Source organism: Perca flavescens, chromosome 8 (genome assembly GCF_004354835.1).
Source record: "Perca flavescens isolate YP-PL-M2 chromosome 8, PFLA_1.0, whole genome shotgun sequence".
NCBI lineage: Eukaryota > Metazoa > Chordata > Actinopteri > Perciformes > Percidae > Perca > Perca flavescens.
The window spans coordinates 30,339,244-30,362,766 of NC_041338.1; the positions used below are offsets into that span (position 1 = coordinate 30,339,244).

General features: G+C 39.4%; 1 protein-coding gene across 4 annotated transcripts in view; it reads left to right on the plus strand.

Moving 5' to 3' along the window:
* Positions 1 to 23,523, plus strand: part of LOC114559918 (pleckstrin homology domain-containing family A member 7) — a 156,044-nt gene that overhangs the window by 89,053 nt on the left and 43,468 nt on the right. For all 4 annotated transcript variants that reach the window (XM_028584949.1, XM_028584950.1, XM_028584951.1 and 1 more), the window contains one exon: positions 15,979 to 16,096. In XM_028584949.1, the coding sequence (XP_028440750.1) occupies positions 15,979 to 16,096 (118 nt within the window). The remainder of the gene's footprint in view (positions 1 to 15,978; positions 16,097 to 23,523) is intronic.

Consider the following 23,523-nt stretch of genomic DNA (forward strand, 5'->3'; position numbering starts at 1 on the left):
TTGCTGCCTCAAATTGGGATTTAGGTCAATAAGGCTGCTGAATTTTGCATAAATACATCCTCTAGCCTGAATATAGTGGGTGTGTGCCTTTGTCAACGCTGTAAGAAAAATAACTCCACGTCTTGCCCCTGGCACTGTGAACCAGTTTGGGTGAAATATAACTCAAATAATGGCAGAGAAATATTTGACAGTGTTCCCATGTTTTCAGTACTGTAGTCCACTGTCTAGGAACAGACTGCAGCTCTGTATGTTCCAGCCCTTCTTCCATTTCTCTCAGCTATTCAAAACTACTTGCATATACCCCAGGGAGGAGAATGTGAATGTCAGCTTGCAGAATACATTTGGCGAGAGCGTGAAACGCTCAAAAAACACAATTGAAATCATTCCTTTGCAGCCGTCATGGTGCTATTGAACATTTAGCTTTCATTGCTGTAGGAATGGAAGGGTCAGAAAATGTTTTCTATGATACAAAAATAACAAACAACAAGAAAATGGTGTATTTTTCTGTCACCCTCACATTTTGGGTCTTAAAGCTGCATATTGTTGTCAAAGTATGATTATTGCTTTTTTTTTATAGGTGATAGTTAGTCTGGCTTACCGGATGTACAGTGCGGGTGTACAGTAAAGTCTGACATCCGTCACGTCTCTCGCAAAAAAGAGGAAAGTTGTGAATGCAGATTATTGTATTAGGTAGAGAGTGTATTACTCATTATAAAAAATTTACATATTAAGTACTAAATATATTCACCCATCAGCTCCCCCACTTGCCTGGCTTTTTCAGGGTTACGGTCTGCTTTTGATGCCCTCCAGAACTCTTTTATTGATTTAAAACTTGTTCTGAACTCCAAAAAGGACACAATATACTGTATACAGTATGGATTTCACAAGTGCTCAAACACTGATAATCCTACATTAATCCATGCCCTCCGATTGGGGGATTTAATTAATACAGGACACAGTGTTATAACCACTGAAGAATTTGGTTGGACAGCAGATTTCTCCATAACTCATGTTTAACACCCCCACTCTTGAGTAGAAAATCAAAAAGGAGATATCCTGTATGTGCTCATGCTGCCACTGGTGAAGACCAGCTTCCAGAGCTATCCACCCCACAACTGAAATAAATTGCTCCACAAATAAAGTTAAACCCTTATTCTGTATTCCCATCAGGACGTTTTGCTTTCTGTTACTCAAATAATATCTGTCATTGTTGTAATCAGTGTGTGTGTGTGTGTGTGTGTGTGTGTGTGTGTGTGTGTGTGTGTGTGTGTGTGTGTGAGAGTGATGGTTGTTTTGTATGACTGCCTTGTCCTGCTGTGATCTTGTGTATATATATGTAATTTGTTCTCAGGTATAAACTGAAGAAATCCTGAAGAAATAAAACTCAATACAGTTGTTTTCACTTATTCTGGCTGATTAGCCTCGTGTGGGTGTGTAGGCCTGTAACAATTGTTATATAATTGTCTAATTGCAATTTTTTTTTACGTAATTGCAGTTTCTTTGTTTAACCGCAATTAATTGCTAACATTAGCTAAGGTCCGGAAAACTATATAATACTGTACTATTGTCAGTTTTATGTTCATTTAAGAAAAAAATACAATGTTTTTATGATAATAAAGAGGTTTAAAGTGGTTTACTTCATAGGCTGTGTTCCTGTGTTATTACATTATCCTGGTCACACAACAGTGACCTAACCAAAAAATGTATCCTGGAATTAATTCAAAATTTTAATTTGTTTGAAAAAGTAATAAATAAATAAACTTTTTTTTTTTTAAATTTGACTGAAAGAATCAATAATATTGACAATTAATTGTACAGCAAAATTGGAATTGTTACAGGCCTAGGTGTGTGTGTGTGTGTGTGTGTGTGTGTGTGTGTGTGTGTACATGTCTTTTGTGTGTATGGAGTTTGGTGACTTATAGTAGCATAGCTTCACCCCTCTAAAACCTCAAGAAAGATCTTATCACCCAGAATAAGTGAAAACTTGTGCATGGGTGTGCAGGGCCTTGTAACACTGAACACGTACAGTATATCCAGTCACAAAATAGCTCATAATCCACGAGGGTCACACACAGGAGGCTTTCATATGACTTGCCTTCAACTTTTACTTCACCTTCCATCTGGACCTGAAACCCCACAGCTCCATAAGTGGGAGACTGTGAGGCTTTCACCCTCGAGCTCATGGACCTGAGATCAGTGCTGTTAACCTCCTGGCTTGGAATTGAAGATGTCGTTCACTCAGCTGCAGAACTTCAGCTGATATTTAAAGGGCTCTGCCCTGCAGTAATATTTCTAATTTGACTAAATTAAACTGTTATTGAGTCAGGGGAATATGTTGAGGACTCCTCAAATTTAATGAATAAGTTTTGATCATTCACAAGTTATAGCTTGTTGTTTTTCATTACTGTTTAGATACATGGTCTGTATCAACGATGTTTCATTTCTGGGATTATTCCGCGTCCCTCATTTCGGCCAGATGTCCGCTACCTTCCTCTTTCTTTGTGTTGGCGTTCTAAACTCCGGTGGATTTCTGAGGACTATGGTTAACTGCTCCTCAGATCTCTGCAGGGTAAATCCAGACAGCTAGCTAGACTATCTGTCCAATCTGAGTTTTCTGTTGCACGACTAAAACAACTTTTGAACGTACATACCTAAACAAGTTCCTTCCCGTGGCTATTTTGTAGAGGCGTCGTTGCTATATATGTATATATATATACTTGTTTTTTTCATGCTGGTATTGGATCGGTACTCTGTATCAAATTAGAACATCTCTATTATCCGATATTCAGGATGTGCATTAATGACAGTGTCAATATAATGAAGCATACATTTTGGCTGCACTGTTGGCTACATAACAGTTTTTGAAAACAAAACAGAAAATTCTACAAGTCAGTGAGCACAGGTGCGAGGATGTTTTTTGTCTTAAGACTAAATCTTTTAGAGTTTAATAGCTTGTAATCTTTTCTGCTTTGAGTTCCCCACTCATACCTCAATTAAAGGATGGTTTAGCTCTTGGTGAACAATTACTCAAATATTTTTAGGTACTGTTGGTTCCCTATTTGAAAGTTATTATACTGGCAATCTTTTTTTACATTTTAATTATCTTTGCTGCTGTTTTTAGATATATGCAAATCATTTAACACATGACATGTTGTAAGTTTTCCTGCACAAATTTGACTAATTCGGTGAAGAGCAATTAGCTTTTGTAGCTGCTAATGTAATGAAGAAACACATTAAAATGTAATGACGTTTCACTGCACAGGCTCCATTTCTAGCAGCCTATTTTTTTCATTTCACCTCTTCTTCATTTTTCTGTCTCTGTCACCATCTCATTCTTTTCCATTTCCTGTTCCCTCTATTTCCATTTGTCCTACCCGATCACTTTTTCTGGCAGTTTGCCTTCTCTGTCTTCCCCATTCTTCATATTATCTGTCATCACTCTTTTCTCAGAACTCTCCTTGTTTCATTCTCTCTTTCTCTTTCTTCTTTTTATTTGAACTATTTTATTATATTTATCTCATTTTCTGTCTTTTTCCTTTACCGCCTCTACATGTAGACGCTTTTATCTCTCTTCTTTCTTTAGACCAGACCTTGCTGTCTTTTGTATCCTTTTTAATTTGTCACAAAATAAATGTGAACTGTCACTTCAGAGAATGTATGAGAGACAAACATAAAAAACAAAGACTTCAGAAATTGATTAAAAAAACATGAATTATGCTAAATAAATTCCAGGAAATGTGTATGATGGACACTCTGTTGTAATCATTTCTAATTTTGTGGCAGATTCCAATGTATGTGAACACAGATACACAGCTCCCTGTGTCTTCTATATCCTCCGGTTGGTCACTGAGCTTCCTCATCCCTCCCAGCTCAACTCCTTACTGTCATTTGTTTTTCTTTTACTTCTGCACTTTGCATCACTCAAACCCCTCTCTTGCTTTACTGTCACTTTTACACACTCTTCCCCCCCCCCCCCTCATTATCTCTTGCTCATTTTAGTCTATCTCTCCATTCTAGACAAGGAGGAACCAGGTTACATTTTTCCTGGCTATGTTCTGCTGGATCTGTCATATTAGCAGCTGCGTAGGCGTGAAGCAGGCTTGTCCAAGCTGCTATGATAATGTGTCTGTGCAACACACACACACACACACACACACACACACACACATACACACATACACATACCTGTGCTTGTGAAAATAGATGGTGAGTCCTGCACTAGATAAAAGTGGTTAGAGAATGTACACTTAGAAGCAGAATACTTGCATTATTTTGTGCTTCAGTGTAATTTTGCAGTGATCCACTCGAGGACATTCTTTGCAGAGATTATGCAAGGCACATCTGAGCACAATCAGCCAGCATTGAACTTCATACTCGGTAAAGAACGTCCTTGAGGGTAATACATTATGGCTTTGGAAGACCGGTTAAACTCACATGTGAATATTGACTAAAGAAGCTTCATGAAAAAAGTGCCAGAAGAAAAATAAAGATTGTTAACAAATCCCCTGGTGACTAGCTATGAATCAGAATTCATCAGATTGAAAATACAGTACTTGTTTAATGGAGATGTTGAACAAGCTGTATTGGGTTACAAAATCTATGCTTATTTTTTAAGTTAAAACCTTTGGGTTACCTTGGGTAACACATCAGCACTTTTACGGCCTTTTAAGAAGTTCTCTTGCTTTTTATTTTTAAAATAGAATCTCCCATGGTATGATTATCTTCAGACAAAGCTACGTACTTGGACCAAAAAAAGTTATTTAAGCTTGTTTTTAAGAAGCCTAACTTTACTGCACTGTAAAAAATAAAATGCACTTAAAAGTCTCTCATCATCACGATCACGACGAGGATGAAGAAAGGTCTGATCAGCCAGAATCGTGACGATGCCTTCCAAAAACTAAGTACGACACATGCCCGTATTAAAGGAATAGTTTGGCATTTTGCACGAAATTACTTATTCGCTTTTATGCTGAGATATAGATCAGATCAATGCAACTCTCATTTGTCTGTGTTAAATATAGTGCTGGAGCCTTAGCTTGGAATAAAGACTGGAAGCAGGAAGAATCAGCTAGCCTGGCTCTCTGTGTACAAACACCTTTAAAGCTCACTCATTAAGAAATAATATCTCATTTGTTTTGTCTGTACACAAACAGAAATGTAAAAACAACAATTTGTGGTTACATAATTCAAAGATTTCTTTGGCGGACAACAGACGGGCACATTTTTTTGTCACCATGACGTTGCCAGGCAACCGGTGGAGATGCTACTCTGAAATGCTTTGTGGAGGGATAAGTTTCTGTTTGTGGACAGATTAAACTAAATGTGATGATAAGTGAGCTTTTGAGGTGCTTCTAGGCGGAGCTTGTTTAACTTTTGAGTCAGCCAGGCTAGCTGTTTCCCCCTGTTTACAGTCATTGTGCTGAGCTAAGCTAATGGCCTCCTGACTCTAGCTCTATAGTTAATGCACAGACATATGGCTGGTATCTATATTCTCAGCTCTCTGCAAAAATCAAATAAAATGTCAACAACAACAATTTGAATTTGAGTGATATTTTGTTAATAAGACTGGTGGTCTAGATTGGCTCCTCCCATTGAGGAATTACTGATTTTGTTCTTAAAAGACAGATCTGTAGCTAGGATTTTAGCCATGTCAGGGTCCACTATATTTGTGTCCATTAATTAAAACGTTTAATAAGACGGGATTGCTAAAGCCTAGTTCTTTTTTTTCCATCAGCCAATGGCCTTGTGTGTGTTATTGCTATCGGGCTTTAGTTTAATACTTTAAATTGTGTTCTCATTCATAATGGTGGAATGATAATGTTAGGGTTATAGTTACATGTTTGGTTGTAAATATTCATGAAATTCTTTTCATCTAATTACAATGTACGGTTCAAAACAAAGATTATGTAATTACCATTAATGTATGTAGTAGGCTGGGATAATATAACCACCTTTTTTTTTTAAGCTGTGAACCCTAATTATCCAATTACCATCGCACCACTGCAAACGATACAAGGGAGCCGATTTCAGCTGCGGCCCCCAGGCGCTATCCAAAACATCCACTGTGGTGCTATTTAAGGGTTATGTGAGCCTGCACGAAGCTCTTGAGGTTTTCACTCTCTTTTGAAACCTATAATATTCCTCCAAGGATGGAGTCTTGGCTCAACTGAGCTGCTCTTTTTCAGCTTCACATTCGTATGCTTACTCACACATTCGTACCTTTTACTGTCAGGCACTGAGCTTCAGCCGGAGCAGAGCTAACCTGTTGGATTACTGCCACCCTGTTGAGGCCACATGCTGGCACACAAGTTGTGGAGTTCACTTGGGCTCGAACTCTGGTACATATCTGTCATCTCCAGGCTGCTATTTTCATTTGATGTCGACGTCAACTTTGATGGAGGCATCAGCTTGCAGGCCATCAAAGCCGAGTTGAAACTCCATCTGAGAGCGTTATTAGCAACAGGGTGCGGCGTGTATGGCGGCCGGCGTCGGCGGGCCTGCTCACCAGGGGTTATCACGGATTAAAGTGGCTAAAGTGTCCGGACTTTACAGCTCCTAGGAGTACCTTATCAGCTCTTATTTTGGCAGCATGAGCGATGGAATGACTTCCTTGGCTGCCGATGTCTGGGTTTCAGTATGTGTCTGCATCTTAAGTGTGTCTAAGTCTCATCGCGCCTCGCCTGTCTGTCGTTCTTCCTGTCATCAGCTCTAGGGTAATGGAAAACCCGGAAATTCGTAGCATCGCAACTAGTGGATTTTAATTGTTGTTGTTGTTTTCTCCATATCATTCCCATACATTGTTGTGTTATCACAGGCTTTAATCAGTACCCAGACTTTTTAATTAAATTTGTTACACAGCATGATACAAATCTCTCATATCCTGATAGGCATGCTCTAGCGTTGGTTTAAAGACTAATTTTAAAAGCAATATCCTATTTCTCTCATTAAGTATTATATTGTTTAATCTATCTATGGTCATTTTTGTATTTTAAACTCCCATTTTACTGGTTACACTTGCAACTACATATCTTTGTCAACTTGTTAAATATACTTGTCATGCTCTGCAGGACAAATAAAAGCTTAAATTTGCTGAAACAGAGCACGCATTGGTGAAACCTTCCCATCTATAAATGGAGGTAAAACAGAATTCCTGGCTTTCACTTGGCATGCCTTTCCCTTTGTCACGTGTTTTTCTCCTAACTATTCTCCCATGGTGATCTTCATGTTCTGCAGATTTTTTTTTCCGTTCTCTCTCCTGTATTCCACATAGTTTTTTTTGTCTCTGACCCTTCCCCTGCTCATTGATATGGGATCCGGTGATTTAAGAGAAGCTACGCCAGCAATGTGATGAGTGAACACATGGTGCACCAGGGGGGCGGCATGGCAATACTTTGGTTGACTGTTGTTGCCATAGCAGCAGTGTGGAATTGAAGGGGGGATTTTGAGTATCCAAAACAAAGTTAATATTGATTGATTTAGCTTCTTGCTTTTCTATCTTACAGTGGGTACAACAGTTAATTAATATAAATCTCACGATTGCATGCATGAAGACTTGAAGCAGGGGGAAATTGGTCGCCATTTTCTCTTCAAAAATAAGTAAACACATAAATAAAACCAACCACAATAAGACCAACCACTGCTGGGTGATGGAAAACACGTCGCTAACTGTGTGCCTCTTTTTGTGAGAATGTTGCCACGGACAGTTAGTTCTTAAATCTACGAGAATATTACTTTAACTATGACCTCAGTAATGAACTTATAATTTAATACACACATTTCCTAAACATTATAAACTTCTTAAAGATAGAATTTGTGGCAAAGCTGCTGCATTGAAATAAGTGCAAAATGTTGAACTTTTCCTTTAATACACAAAACTTTGACAACTGTGACACTCAAATCAACACGCAGCGAGTTTTAAAAGTATAGAAAATCACAAAACAATTGACAAGCAAAGAAGACAGACATCAATGAAAGGCGTTGCTGCCCGCACGCAGCATAAGACACTTTAGGCCCATTAGAGTCATGGAGGAAGATCTCAATGACTGATTTGTTAAGACCGAAATGTCAGGGAAACGAAGTTAGAAGAGATGCAGTTGGTGGATTTATTTGGAGACCCGTAATTGTGAGCAGTATTCCTTTTGAAATGGGGACACTGGCTGTCCTTACCAACATACAGTGTTTAAAAGAAGGTTTCAAGTTTTTGTCTTGACTTATAATTGGGGGTAAATTGGGTTCAACAATGTGTAAGTGCTACAATAATGATTTCCACTCTGTTTGAGGGAAGAGTACCTGTGTTTTTCTCTTGATTGTACATTTCTGATTATTTTTGGTCTGCAGAATCTAAGCTGTACGGTGAGAGACTGCCTGTGTTTAAATGTCAGCTGTGCCTAAGTGGGCGGCCATTGTGTTAATTTGTGACATATTGTGTTGCGGCTGTATGTATGTGGTTGTGGGAGTTTGTCAAAAGCTTTTAAGCATCTTACGTGACTTTTTCCGGTTTTCTTGTGAGAGGTATCATTTTAAGGCAGGGAAATGTCAGAATCCTTACAACAATTGCCTCCCCTCTGTGATTAAATCTCCTTCGTGGCCTCTTTGTTCTCAACATGGCTGCCTTTTACTTCCACAGACATATCAAGAGGAAGCGAAACGCGTTCCTGCTGATGATCAGCCGATGAATGCCCTCCAGCCCATTCTGTAGTTTCACTTTTGACTCATGGCCAATATTGCTGAGTGGGATTAATATGCAATAGGCTACCCTTTACATCTGGGTTCCTGCCCTGTCATACTCTCACGGGGCTGCTAAGTGCCCGTCTTAAGTGTTGTTCCTTGGGTATTATTTGCCTCCTCTTTTTTTTCTTTCTTTTCTTCTCCACACAATAATTTGTACACGTCAGAGATGGTGAACAAGAATTAAATTTCCAGCAAGGCTAGACAGAAAAATGGCACGTTGACATTCACTAAAAGATTTTTCACAGAAGCTGAACGTTGTTCCGTCATTCCTGATATTTGGTCCCATGTTTCCATGTATTTTTTAATGATGAGCTGTGAGAGCGAGGCTTACAGAGTTTATCTTTAAGCCTCTAGCTTTTGAAGTCACTTCAAAGGATTGTCTTTGGGTTGGGGGTGAAACAACAGCCCAGTGCATTTTGGGTAGATGAGTTGATTTCTCTACATCGCAGTGAAGTGTTATTTACTCCAGTGATCCAGTATTGTACTTATAATAAAGTTGGGGCACTTAACAAGAGACAAATAATTGTCAAAATTGAAGCGGCTAACTTTTAGTCTCTAGTATAGGCCAACCTTGAAATACACACACCCTACACCTGGGGTCCTTTCTTAAGAAAGGAGTGGTGTCATTTGTCTGTTTGCCAATAACTCTCGGCTATGAGCAATGAAACCTGCTTCTCTGCTGCTTGCATTGCGGACGCAGCCAAGCTCAACGATCGGCATGTTTCATTTGTAATTCATTTGTGTATTACATGGCTTTGTTGACACCGTTAATTCTGATTGGCCAGTGGCTTTTGAGGGTTGTGAGGTGTCTTATTCCAGAATAACAGATTGCTGTTGCATAAAGAAGAATAACCGGTGACGCCACATGCCAAAATATTGTTACTATGTGTGACATGTAGACAAAAAACAAACGCTGCAAATTAGTTTAAATTGGGATTAATTTGTGTGGTTGTGCTAATACTCTTAAGGTCAGAACTGTTGATGTAACGGAATGTTTTAAGTTTAAATAATAAGACCAACTGGGAAAATCTTGGCCGGAAAATGAAGCGAATAAAGCTTTTCCCCCGTCAGCTACTACAATCAGCGTGCCCTTGAGCAAAACACCTCAATAAAAGCTGCTCCATGTATGGTTTAAAAGCTTACTGTATGTATTATTGAGTGCTTTATTGCAGTGTTACAAGCTGGGGAATTATTGTTACTGGAATTTGGACATGTACAAAATATGTCGATGAACAGTGGCTCCTTGTTGATTCCCCGTGTTGGAGCATTTGTTGTTACATGGACTTCACTCAGCCCTAAAGCCCACTTCAGACCAAAGATTCGCGACGAGGCGAGTTGAAACTTGCAACTACTAGCAGCGCCCCGGTCTGCAGCGTTCTAAAACCGGCCAGTTCACGCCAATGCGATGTATGATGCGGTGTATCATCCCCAATGGAACGACTCTTTGTACCTCTGTTCTAACTTCAGACTTCCACTTGTGTGGATAATGTGGATAACGTCAGTGATAGTGCAAGACTGGGTTGGCTAGTGAGCTGTTTGCTAAAGTTCCATTTCTAGTGAGGAATCTGATTCACGGCTTTGTCCCAGGCGCTCCCTCTTTTCAGTCGTTCTCTAACTCGCTCGACCGTACGTGCTTTCGGGCGCACGTTGAGCCCATAGTTGAGCCATTTTCGACCAGTTAACAGTTTGTAACATTCATTTTTTTTAATTTTATGTTCTAAAACCAGCCTCTATCCAGGCACCACTATCAGCTGGCTTGAGTCGAGGTGAGACGGGCCCGTTCAGACCGCTGCAACTTTTCTCTCCCTCCCTCCAGGAGTTTTGTTGCGTACAGATTAATTCACAGAAAAGAGAGGTCATACCTGTCTCTAGCCCTCCTCAGTGAGTGCTAGCCTTCACTAGAAGGCCAAATTGTACCCCTAAAGACTCAGGAGCTCCTCTCTGATCGGTTTCACTTGAGAGAAGTAAGTTGAACTCCTATAGAAAGTGAGGTAACAGACTCCCAGTATAATCTGTGTCCTTTATGGCCGATAGAAGACTTGAGCCTTGTGTGCTTCACTGCAGAGAAAGTGAATATTTCAGCGAAGAAATAGGCTCGGTTTTTTACTTCATCTCCCCTACCATTTCAGTCTCTATTACCTCTCTCTACTGATTTCTTTCAACAAGAAGGTTACAACCACTCTTGCTGTCTCCTGCTCTTCAGTCACTTTTACCTTTCAACTGCTTCTTTGCAAAAGGTTGTATATCAAAAAGATTCCACACAATCAAGACAGATGCTTTTGTAAAGAATTTCCTATTGTACACTGAAGGCAAAGTGTTGTTATTATTGGTCGGTTGAGTGCTTCAGTTTTGTTGCACAAAAAGCCAAGTGCCTACAAATTATAACATTAGCTCATAATCAGAGAATGACTTTTCCCTGACAGGATTTTTCAAAATCAGTTCTATTTAAAATTGTTCCGGTGAATGCATTATTTTGTCTTTTGAGTTTGATGAAAATGCATCTAATTTACATTTAATAGTTCCTGACCTTTCAAAAGTTTGCATGAAATTCTCTTGACAGCAAAAAGATAACAGAGCTAATGTCTCTCTCGCTCTCTCTCTCTCTCTCTCTCTCTCTCTCTCTCTCTCCCCCCCTCTCTCTCAACCCTCCCACATCACATCTGAGAGATTTACATTATGCATGTTTAGATAGAAGTTGGTAATGTACTGAGACTGGTGGCTGTGTTGGTGTGAGAGTGCAGTCTGCAACATGGAGGGCAGAGATGAGAGTGCATTCAGTCGGCTGATTTGTATGAGAGAAAAAAAAAGAGAAATACAGGAGGATGACGGCAACAGAAAAACAAAATCTTCACAAGATAAAAAGTGAGACAAAGATGAAGTAAGAAAAACTGAAAAAGAGACCAAAATTGTGATGGATTGTAGAAATAAGTGTTAATCAAACAAACTAGAGCATCATTTGTTCACTAAAACAGCAGTTTGTGTTCACGTGTGTGGATTCATTTGAAAAGCCAGAGGGTTGTGTGTCAGAGAGGTTAGTTAGGATTCTCGGATGGAAGAATGCCTTAGTGTTTTCCCTTCTGAAACTAATCAGACAGATTTACACGCACACACACATTCCGCCTGGTGTCAGCCCGTTGACAATAAAACATCCAGCGTGGAACATCTCATCTGTCGCACCACAATAAGACAGCAGCAATAACAGGGCTGTCATCATGCAAAGAGATACTCAGAGTGTAGCCAGCAAGCAGGCAGTCACGTTGTGTTGGGATTTGTGTGTGTGTGTGTGTGTGTGTGTGTGTGTGTGTGTGTGTGTGTGTGTGTGTGTGTGTGTGTGTGTGTGTGTGTGTGTGTGTGTGTGTGTGTGTGTGTGTGTGTGTGTGTGAGAAGTCTGTTTTTCTTTTAAACCTGCATTACATAAAAAGTTAACCTTTAGATATAATATTTAGATCTCATTCACAGTAAACTGGTATTAGTGCAGTATATTTGTCATCATTCTTTAATCTTTATTAGGATCCTCCGTAGCTTCCACTAAGTTGTTGCTAGTCTTTTCAGGGTTACACATAAAAAATGAAAAATAAAACTGGGCTGCAATTTAAAATTCACATCAGTTGGACAAGCAAAGGGCTAGTACGTATCAAAGGTAAACTAAATTGACTGATTTTGCAAATGAAAAGGACAAACGATAAGAGGAAGCTCTACTCAAAGCTCCATAGGTATTGGTAACTTATTGGTAAACCTGTAAAATACACTGTTTTTATTGACATAAGCAGCACTCCGTAGTTGTTAAAGCTGTGGAGCTGTGTTTGGTAATGAACTGGAAAAGCCTTGTGCTCTTCCTGTATCCTTGCCAACCGATAAAACATAGCCATCCAAAACATGCCGCTTGTCTTAAAAAAATGGAGAAGAACATGACCTCCAGTGAATGCTGCTGGAAAAGACTGCAGACAAGAGGATGTGTTTGCGAAATCTATATTTATTTGATTGGGACAGTGCGTTTTAATAAACAAACATGGAATACATGCATGTAAACATGCCGGATTGTAGCCAAGGGCTAATTTCCATCCGTAGTCCCACGGGCTAAGATCATACAGGTCACAAAACATTGCATAATAAAATTTACATTACAATTTACTACAGTAAGTACATCGTGTAAAACATTGCATAATAAATAATACATTTTACATTACAATTTACTACAGTAAGTACATTGTTTATCAATAAATTAACAAAAGCCCTATATACAATATTCACATAAGACTTAAAAATTCATTCAACTTCAAAAACCCCTATACACATTACAAAGTGAAGAAATTCAGAAAAGGAAACAACATACCCACTAATGTGTACGGCTTTGGTTTTCCCATAGCCATTTTTTCAACTGAGCTTTAAATGAGCTATATATAGGGCATTCTCTCAATGTTAGAGGAAGACTATTCCACAGGTTCCCACCTCGGACAGACAGAACCGTCTGACCAAAGGTGGTACGCCTGTGGGGTATCATGAGGTCTCCTCTAGTAGAGGCTCGAGTGGTCCTCTGCGAAGTTTCTTTAGATTTAATGAAATCCTTCAATGGTGGAGGAGCGAGGGAGTGTAGAAGCTTGTAAATGTTAATATCGTATTGTAGCAGGTTCACAAATGTGTTTAAGGTGAAGTGTGTTAGACATCGCCGTGAGCTGTGCAAGTCAAATAATGTATGAATTAGGGCTTGGCAATATAATATATCGATATTGGGATATGTGACTAGATATCGTCTTAGATTTTGGATATTGTAATATCGTAATATGACACGGCAACAAGTGTTTTTCCTGTTTTTTTACGAGCTGCATTACAGTAAAGTGATGTCATTTTCCAAACCTACCAGACTGTTCCAGCTGTTCTATTATTTGCCTTTACCCTACAATATCTTTGCAATATCGATATCAAAGTAGATGGTCAAAATGATGGTGATATTTGATTTTCTCCATATTGCCCAGCCCTAGTATGAATGGAAAACATCTGTTGAGAAGCAATTTTAAGATCAAGCGATCGGCTTAGACTAAAATCAGAACCCTGAACAGTAAGATTTAAAGCCTGAACTCAGACCGTTGTTTCCGTCTGGTTCTTTATATGCTAGCACTATTAATTAATTATTATTATTATTATTATTATTATTATTAATTATTATTATTAACTAATCACTTTTTTTCACATCACTGTTGTTATTGAATGGTTTGTTTTGTAGAGTGACTCATTCATTCATTCACAGTCCTTTTGTTATAGATGACGTAAGTCTATAGTGCTGATTGTTCAGCCTGGTCTGGACTCATACTGTTTTGTTGTTGTCAGGTTCGGTATGGAATAGGTATCTCACTGACTGGGTTACTATCCACATAAATTACATGTCGCTGCTTTGGTCTTCAGTTGGTTGAAAAAGTTACGTGATCCTTTTTGCTTATAACATCTTTTCATAGACTGTTGGATAACCTTAAATTGCATGGAGGTCACTCTGAAAAAGAAAAAGGTTGTTATGTACTGCAATAGATACAGAAACATTAACATTCAGGAGTTGACAGTTTTTCACACAGCAATGACTACATGAAGAACATCTCTGGCCTGGATTTTTGGATTCATAGGAATCAAAAATCTCAAAACTTACCAGCCACTGACATTGTTTCACCAGCCACTTTGAAATCTATGGATAAAATAGACATTAAAATGGGTGCTGCTGCCTGTCAGTGAGGCCGTTCAGGTGGATCAGCTTGTTTACTGCCATCATTTGAGGTTATGAGGTCAAATCTCTTCTAGAAATAAGGAATTCGGGAATGTCCTGTTGACCCAGCGTTCCCCTGTGATGTATCTGGTTTGAGCATGGACTCTTATCACATGTCAAACCTCCCTCTAAATGTCCATATTTTCTGTTTTTCTCTCTTTGAGACTTTAAGGCTTAATGTATTAAAATGCTTCCCTTTTCCCATCTTAAAACGAAATACAGATTACATCCAATACAAATAAGTAGAAACACAAATCCTTTTTAAAGCATCGAACATAATTCCCAAAACTTTGTGACTGTATTATTTAGTTTACAGCGGGAATAAGAACTGGTGCTAATTTATCTTCTTGAAGTAGACCGTTACATAACACAGTCTGCTGCTGTGTGCACTTTTTATTTTTCTGCTGTGAATCTGGTTGGTAAGTCTATTTATCAGCTTCCTGTTGTGAAACGGTCATGTAAGGTAATAGGACTGCGCTAACCTGAGGGTACAAAAGGAAAATAGATCTCGTACACACACACACACACACACACACACACACAAACAAATGAGGGACTTTATTCATTGCCCTTCAAGGCTTGTCAGGTGGAGAAAGTGAGAATATTTAGGACATCCTGTCCTCAGGTTATTCAGCAACCTCAGTGTCAGATGTTAGCTGTCAATGACACACACACACACACACACACACACACACAATGTGGCATTCTCTATCCTGATATTTCCTCGTCACACTTCAGCACACCTCACCCATCCTTCCCACCACAATGTCTTATTTATTTTACATACTTTGTTACTTTACTTGAGTCTTTTACATACGTAACAAACGATGATAATGAGCTGTAGTTCACACATTGTACGGTAATAACCAAAATGACAAGAAACCATTTGTAAGGAGTCAGAAGGTCAGACTGAGATTTCACCAACAATAGAGAAGCAGATGAATAGCAGATGATTGTGAAACACAAATGGAAACACATTTAAAGCCACACATATAGTAAATGAGCACAAGCGATCATTCTCTCTCTCTCTCTCTCTCTCTCTCTCTCTCTCTCTCTCTCTCTCTCTTTCTGTAATTTTCTAAATAATAGACTGTCAAACAAAGGGGAATTAAGGAAGAATCCGAGTCACCCTGCTGTATTGCTTCGTTATAGCCTAGCCACCCAGCCCTTACAGGAAAAAAGTGTGAGGCACTGACCAGTAAAATCTCTTCAAAAACACCCAGAGGAGTGTGGCCGGGTTGGCTCAGTTGGTAGAGCAAGTGCACATATACATAGTCTTCTTCATATGCATGTCTTCCTCCTCTCTCTCCCCTTTCTCACCTAGCTGTCATGTCCATTAAAGGCGGAAATGCCCAAAAAATCATCTTTAAAAACACCCAGAGGATGTACTGTATATAAACACCATGTCAGGTTATAAAAAAGGTGTGTTTACCCTTTCTGTGTGTGTGTGTGTGTGTGTGTGTGTGTGTGTGTGTGTGTGTGTGTGTGTTCTTGTCCAGGCCGCAGGGTGCTTCCATGATGTCAAAACCCATGGGTGAGCAGCTCTCGAGCACCACCGTCAGCGAGGCCTCCACTGCCATCACCTCCTCCACTGTGGACACCACCTCTGCCTCCAAGGTCAGTCTGTGTGTATGTGTGTGTGTGTGTGTTTGAGCGTGTGAGTGAGTGTGTGTGTGTGTGTGTGTGTGTGTGTGTGTGTGTGTGTGTGTGTGTGTGTGTGTGTCTGAGTATCATTTTGCGGTGGTTGTATCTAAATTAATGTCATGTCTTATGACATTGCATTAACATAGTATTATGTGCATATCTATTTTTCTTAAACGTGCAATAACTGTTTTTTATATGCTGCCGTTTAATATGTGCAATATTAGATAGATAGATAGATAGATAGATAGATAGATAGATTTTTATTGATCCCAAAAAATGGGAACATACATTAAATAATAGGAAAACAATATACATGAAATAATAATTGAATACTACACAAGCAATATTTTAAATATATACAATTTGGAAATAAAATGTACAACTGTTTAAATAGATATAGATAAACTTAATGTGCAAGTTGGGGAGCAAAATATTTATGCTGCTGTCAAACTCCTTTTTTTAGTGTCATCCTTTAATGTTAAAATAACACTCGGTAGCATTTGTATTACCGTAATTTATTTTTTAAATATTTGTTTTTAGTTAAAGCAGTATTTATGAGCCAGTGGAACAGAATTTTGTTCACATGTGCACTCTGTATGTACAGTTGAATGACAATAAAAAGCTCTCTATCTATCTATCTATCTATCTATCTAGTCATAGCATGTTGAGAACAACCATGTTTAAGTATGATTGACCCTGTTGGGAAAAGATGCATCTGTGCATTTTGATAATGTAATGTGAATTGTAGCAATGTGCTTGGTTTGCTTTTAAATCACTGTATCCATTATTTTATAAACCAGTATTTTTCTACCAAATCAACATTTAATTTAGTTTCAATTTGATTTGCCACCTAACATAAAACAGTGTTGCTCACTACTTTCCCCTTTGATACTTGCAGTTTATTCTGGTGTGTTTTAATAAGTCTAATTTTGAATGAAATGAAATCTAAAGTATTCTTCTATTAGAAAACTCTCTGCAGCTGCATGTGATCATATGACCATGGCTTTTCCCCAGTGATGAAAATCACAAAATGGACTCAAGTTTAGACTCTTTAAAGGTAGAATGTGTTCCCCTCAAGTAGTAAATACAGAGTGAGTTTGCAAGATTTTGGTCCACTACGAGTACTTCTCCATAATTCAGCCCTATCACACAGACCACTGTCTCGTACTTGTTGCTGTATACCCAGGTAACCTAGAATGGTTACAAGAGCACACTTAAAACACTGTATCTGTGTCCAGAGAGTAATGTAAGCTAGAACGTCACAGAAGAAGCTGTTGAGCTGGATATAAAGATGTCAGTAATAGGGCAAACATTTAGCATCTTGGTTAAACCCAGGAAAAATGACAGAGGCTAAATCGACTTTGACTTTGACACTTAATTAGTTGTCAAACGTTGCATAAACCCTGGAGTTTTTCATTTATTCATCAGAGGTAATCTTTTTCACTTCTTGCCTTTTTTTTTGGGCCGTAATGAAAACCTCTAAAACCCTTCGCTCTGTCTTTGATAGATCAGCTTCCTCCTCCAGTTTTCTTCCATTAAGAAATAACTAGTTAGGAGAAGAAATACACACAGTGCAGACGCATGCACGGACTGACATTCTGCTCAGCAGAATGTTAACATTAATTGTTGTGATGGGTGAAGTCAAATGGACTAATGCAGTAACTGTTAAATGTTAAACAGAGTGTCTGTTTCTTATGAGCCAGAGGACAGCAAGAGATGTTTAGACTCCTTTGACAGTCTCTCTGTCCTAAGGCTGACAGGTGCACTTTGGCCATCAGGCTCCCTAGACTGTGGGAAGTCATGCCTGAGGCATTTAGGCGAGCACACAATATCACCTTCACAGAAAAAAGTGACTTGCACTGTGAAAGTCTTGCATTCCTTTTAACATTTATTTCTTGATTTTGTTCCTATTTAACCACAATATGCTGAAATGATCATGTCCAAATATCTTTTCCTACTCTCCTCTTTCAGACGAGATCTACAGTATACTGTATGTCTAAAATATTAACAGTAATAGTAGTAGTAGTCGTATTGGTTGTATTAATAGTACTAGAGAGCCATTTCTGGCCGTTTACGGACCTGGTTAGCAGCAGTTTTTAGCTGCTGCTTCGCCATAAGTCAGTCCTATCACACAGACCACTGTCACAAAGTTGTTGCTGTATACCCAAGTAACCTAGAATGGTTACAAGAGCACACTTCAAACACTTGCAAAGATTAGAGCTGTACCTGTGTCCAGAGATTAATGTAAGCTAGAACGTCACAGCAGAAGCTGTTGAGCTGGATATAAAGATGTCAGTAAAAGGGCAAACATTTAGCATCTTGGTTAAACCCAGGAAAAATGACAGAGGCTAAATGGACTTTAACTTTGACACTTAATCAGTTGTCAAACGTTGCATAAAGTTTTTCATTTTTTTCATCAGAGGTCATTTTTTTCACTTCTTGCCCTTTTTTTTGTCCACCCCTGGATGTAAAGTCTTGCATTCATTTTAACATTTATTTCTTGATCTTGCTCTTATTTAACCACAATATGCTGAAATGATTATGTCAACCTATCTTTTCCTACTCTCCTCTTTCAGATGAGAGCTACAGTATATGTATAAAATATTAGCAGTAATAGTAGTAGTATTAGTAGTTGTCGTAGTCGTATTGGCAGTATTGGGGAGCCATTTCTGGCCACTTAAGGACCCGGTTAGCAGCAGGTTTTAGCTGACTCATGCCAGCTGTGGATAATGATGGATGGGGGTTTAGAGGTCTTCTGCGGCTGACCAAGATCCATGACAGGCCCTCAGGAATGAAAATATAGGGATTAATTGGAGAGAGAGGTGGAGGTGGAGGTGGAGGTGGAGGGTTGGTGGCAGTGTTCTAGCTTGACTGAAGCAGGATTCAGAGCCTGGCGGGTAGATTTGAAGTAATTACAACTGACTGCTACCTGTCTGTCTTACAGGAAGGGGTACAGAAGGGCAGTGTTACTGTAAAAGGCTGCATTGTTTAAGACGTTTCATTTAGTGAACTCTGTATTTTTTTCAGGCACTTAACAACTACCAACATGTCACTGCAGCATTAAAGTAACTACTACACTCCAGCCTGACTAGTACTCCCTTATATTTAATTTTTGATTATTTACAACATACAGATAATTACAAATGTAAGAATCTCCATTGATATCTTATACCACGCCCAAGTAATAAACCTTACATTTTTAGCCTTGGTAGAGGCGTAGCTCTAGGGAATGCAATGTCCGTCTGACTGTTGCTCTTTGTCCCCTACAGGGTCCTTTATAATCACTTGGCATGATCTCATGAACTTTTAATCTAGGTCAAAATTTCAGGTGGTCCAATTCTTTGGTGTATGACGAAATACCTGCAAAAGCCTCAGCTGCACTTTGTGTTTTAGTGCTGTTTAGCAACTGTTAGCATGCTAACACATACATGGTGGTAAACATTGGTAAACATACCTACTAAACATCAGCATGTTAGCATTGTCATTGTGAGCATGTCAGAATGCAGATGTTAGCATTTAGCTCAACACAAAGTACAGCCTCACAGAGCCGCCAGCATGGCTGTAAACTCTTGTTATATCCTTTTTAAATGATAAATAGAGTTCGGTTGAAATCTGATTTAAACAGTTCATTAAAAATAAAGGAAAATCCTTCATCTTTGTTCCTCTCTTTTGCCTTTTCTCTGGCCTTGTAGCGTATCTGTATATATTAGGGATTTTTATGGCTACATTCACATTGCAGGTCGTCATGCTGAATTCTAAAATGCGGTTCATGTCAGATTAGCTTTACATCACTGCTCTTATCTATTCTAGAGTACCACTCACACACGTACTGGTATGAACTGAAAGGGCTGTCGGAAAGACAAGAATAAAACAAGACACAATTACATTTGTGTCTGGATGTCCTTCAAGCTGTCATTGGCTCAGGCAGTGTGCTGTTGCCGCCAAAATTATGGAATTCGTTCAAGTGATTCAGCATAAGCAATGCCGATTTGCAGATGCAAATGCAGATCTCATGGAGGTTACATTCCTTGGGATCTATTCATTTTATTCCCTTTTCCTTGTCTCACTCTTTCTCCCACTCACTTTTCTTTCTTTCAGTCCATATCTTCCGCTCACTTGCACACATGCACATATACACAGCTCCATGGTGGCGTGAAATCTCATCGTGCCCCATCAACAGGTGCCGCAGGACTAAGATTGAACATGTGTCATCGGGTGCGGTACAGAGATGACAGGGCATCTATCACGACGGCCCGTCGCCATTTCCACACCCCGTGTTTCCTGGCTTGCAGCCCTCCCAGGTGCTCTGGCTCATCACCCCTGCCATCAAACAGCAGGAAAATAGTGCGAAGGCCTCATTCTGACAAGAAAAAACTCTTAACAAAAGAATCTTGTCTCAGAGGAAAGATGAATCATTTGTGTCCGCCTTGCATAGCACACCAACGTCAAGAAATGAATCCGCATTTTGAATCAGTCACGTCCGTTCCGACTCTGGCAAAACATCAGAGGGAGCGTCGAGACAGAAAGCATCCCATTTCTCTTGCGAGTTACGCGTCAAAATTCTCCTTTGAGCACTTGTGTTCTCTGTCGCTGGATGAATACTTAGTGATGTTGTGTTCATAACCAGTATGCACAACTTTTCTGGGATTTATCAAAGTCAATGTCATTTAGGAGTTTCTGTCATTTCTCGGTTTGCAGTTATGGATTTCTGCAGCTTTAGGTTGCTCGTCAGTTCCCTGCCTCAGTATTTGAAAATAGCTCTCTTCGCTCTCTCATATTAAGTGCCACTTTGAGCATGAAAACCAAGCATATACCAAAATGAATGATTAGCCTGTGTTGAAGTGTGTTACTAAAAGGTGTATGATTTGAGTTACTGTATTAACTGAAAAAAAAAATAAAATTGGAAAATGGGACTGACACCCCTTAACTACTGCCATTAAAGTTAACATGCCTACCTCCTATTGCAGCATGGATTTTGAACAACAGACAATATTAAAACCTAAAACATAATCCTGTGGTGGTTTTTCTGTTTGGTAAGCATGCAAGCTTCCCCACTAACATCAAGCTTTAGATTCACAGAGTCAAACATGGTGACGAGTGGATAGCTGGTGGAGATCAGCAGTAGAGACTATTTGTTCTGTGCCGCTCACATTTAAAAGTCTATTGCTTAAGGAATATTGCTTTCTGTTCCTGACCCTAACCTTTAAAGTCTTGAATCAGGTTGTTTTCAATCTCTTGAAATGCCTGAAAAGGTCCAGACTGAAATATCTCGACAACTATCAGATAGATTGCCATGTAATTTGGTACAGACATTCATGGTCCCCAGAGGATGAGTCCTAATGACTTAAACCAACAGTGAAATACAGTATGTCAACATTATTATTTATCTATGCAAGTTATCAAGGGTAATGTACTAGGGCTGCGAGTTATTTCATTACTGATTAATCTGTACATTTTTTACAATTAACTATTTAGTGTATACAGTTTCATAAAATAGTAAAAAAATACCCATCACAATCTCCAAGGGCCTACATTAAGTGTGTTTCTATCCACCTGTTTTTATGTGCTTCTTCAACTTGAAAAGAAATGTTTAAATATAGCAAATCGTTTCATCATTAAAAGTAACCCAGATTGACTCCGCCACGTTCAACTACACTAAAATGCCGTTAACCACTGAACAGATCGACTTGAACAGATTGGGATTAGGTGTCTAGTGTAAAAACACCTCAACCAGATTTTCTAAAGGAAGGGAAACGCACTACTCTTGTTTAATTACCTCAGCCCTTCAGATCATTCTTGTCTGCCTAGGGATTTGAACCGGCAGCCTTCAGGTCTTAGACTGGTCTCTCTAGGCTTTTAGGTTGTCTGATCGTGTGCCATTAATGTAACAAGTAGCTGCTGTACAACCTGAGTCGCTCACCTACAAGACAGAGTGCTACTTTGCAGCAGGGACCACAGCCTTTTCCACAGAATTACCCTCGGCCTAAAAATAGACCACCGCATCGCACGCACACACAAACCCATTTGCAGACACACACTCGCAGGCAGAGAGCAACACATTAAACATGCATGGACGTACACAAACTGTGTACGTTATTACAGATAAGGGAATCCAACGTGACAGATTTGGAGTCGCTCTGCGTCTTTGCATCATGCTTGGCCAACCAGCCTCCCTCTAATTAGCGAGTGTGTTTGCTGTTTCCCAGCTGCGGATGCCTCCCAATGCTGCTGCTGCCACTCCATATACACACTCATGCAGCCGTCACACCAAATCTTAAATTATAATAGCTGTGTGACAAAGGTGCCAGGGTATTGTGTGTGTGTGTGTGTGTGTGTGTGTGTGTGTGTGTGAAAGTGCCATGGGGAGTAGTCTATCTTCTGAGGTTTCAGAATAGAGAATGGTGTAATGAGATTTCATGAATATGTGCACAGTGTATAAGTATGTTTGCTGGCTTATACAACAGGCTCGCACACACAAACACAATAAGAATGTAGAGCGGGCGCCCATGTGTGAGGGTTTGCTCCTTGATGCAGCGGGCCCGGGTTCGGCTCCGACTTGCGGCCCTTTGCTGCATGTCATTTCCCCTCTCTCTCCCCTTCCATGTATTCTGCTGTCCTATCAAAATAAAGGCTGAAAATGCCCAAAACATAATAATAAAAAAAAAATTCATGAATGTTATGGTTTGCTGAGAGGGACAACCAGCCCCCATGCACTTCTTTAATGTGGGTAGTGAAAGATGAATTGACGTCAGTGCCTCAAATGAACATTAATACAGTTGGCTCAATTATAGCTTAATGGGCTGGAACCGTAGTACATACCACTGAAAAGTTAAACACTGCTAATAGACCTCAGCTGGGCTGCTTAAGTCAAACTGCTCAGGTGGTTACTTACTATATATTTCACCTATTTTTGTATTCAGCATATTGACTGACACTTTTAAAGGCCCTATTTTTTGACATTTTGTACATTCAACAATGACTTTATCCATAAATAAAATCAGCAGATGAATCAATGACAAAAATAATTGTAACTGTAAAAATGGTGCAGTACCCTTTGTCGCTCACACATCCACAGAAATCAATGCCCAGCGTCCTCTAATAAACTAAACTTGTGGCAGCAGAAGCAGCTGAGGCAACAACTCCGTTATTACATAATCTACAGTCTCGGTCTTGTAGATGGGCCCCTAGTTGATATCTTTTTATTTTTTAAGGCCTTCATCATTTCAATTATATTATGCTTACATGGTGCATTCACTAAATGACTTAGTGCTTTATACAAACCAAAATCATACACAATGCACAGACAGTTGGAAAGACTGGGGCCCACTTTGTATTTTTGCTCCGGGGCCACCAAATATTATTAATCCAGCCCTGCTGTGTGCTGCACAGGATAAGCAGGT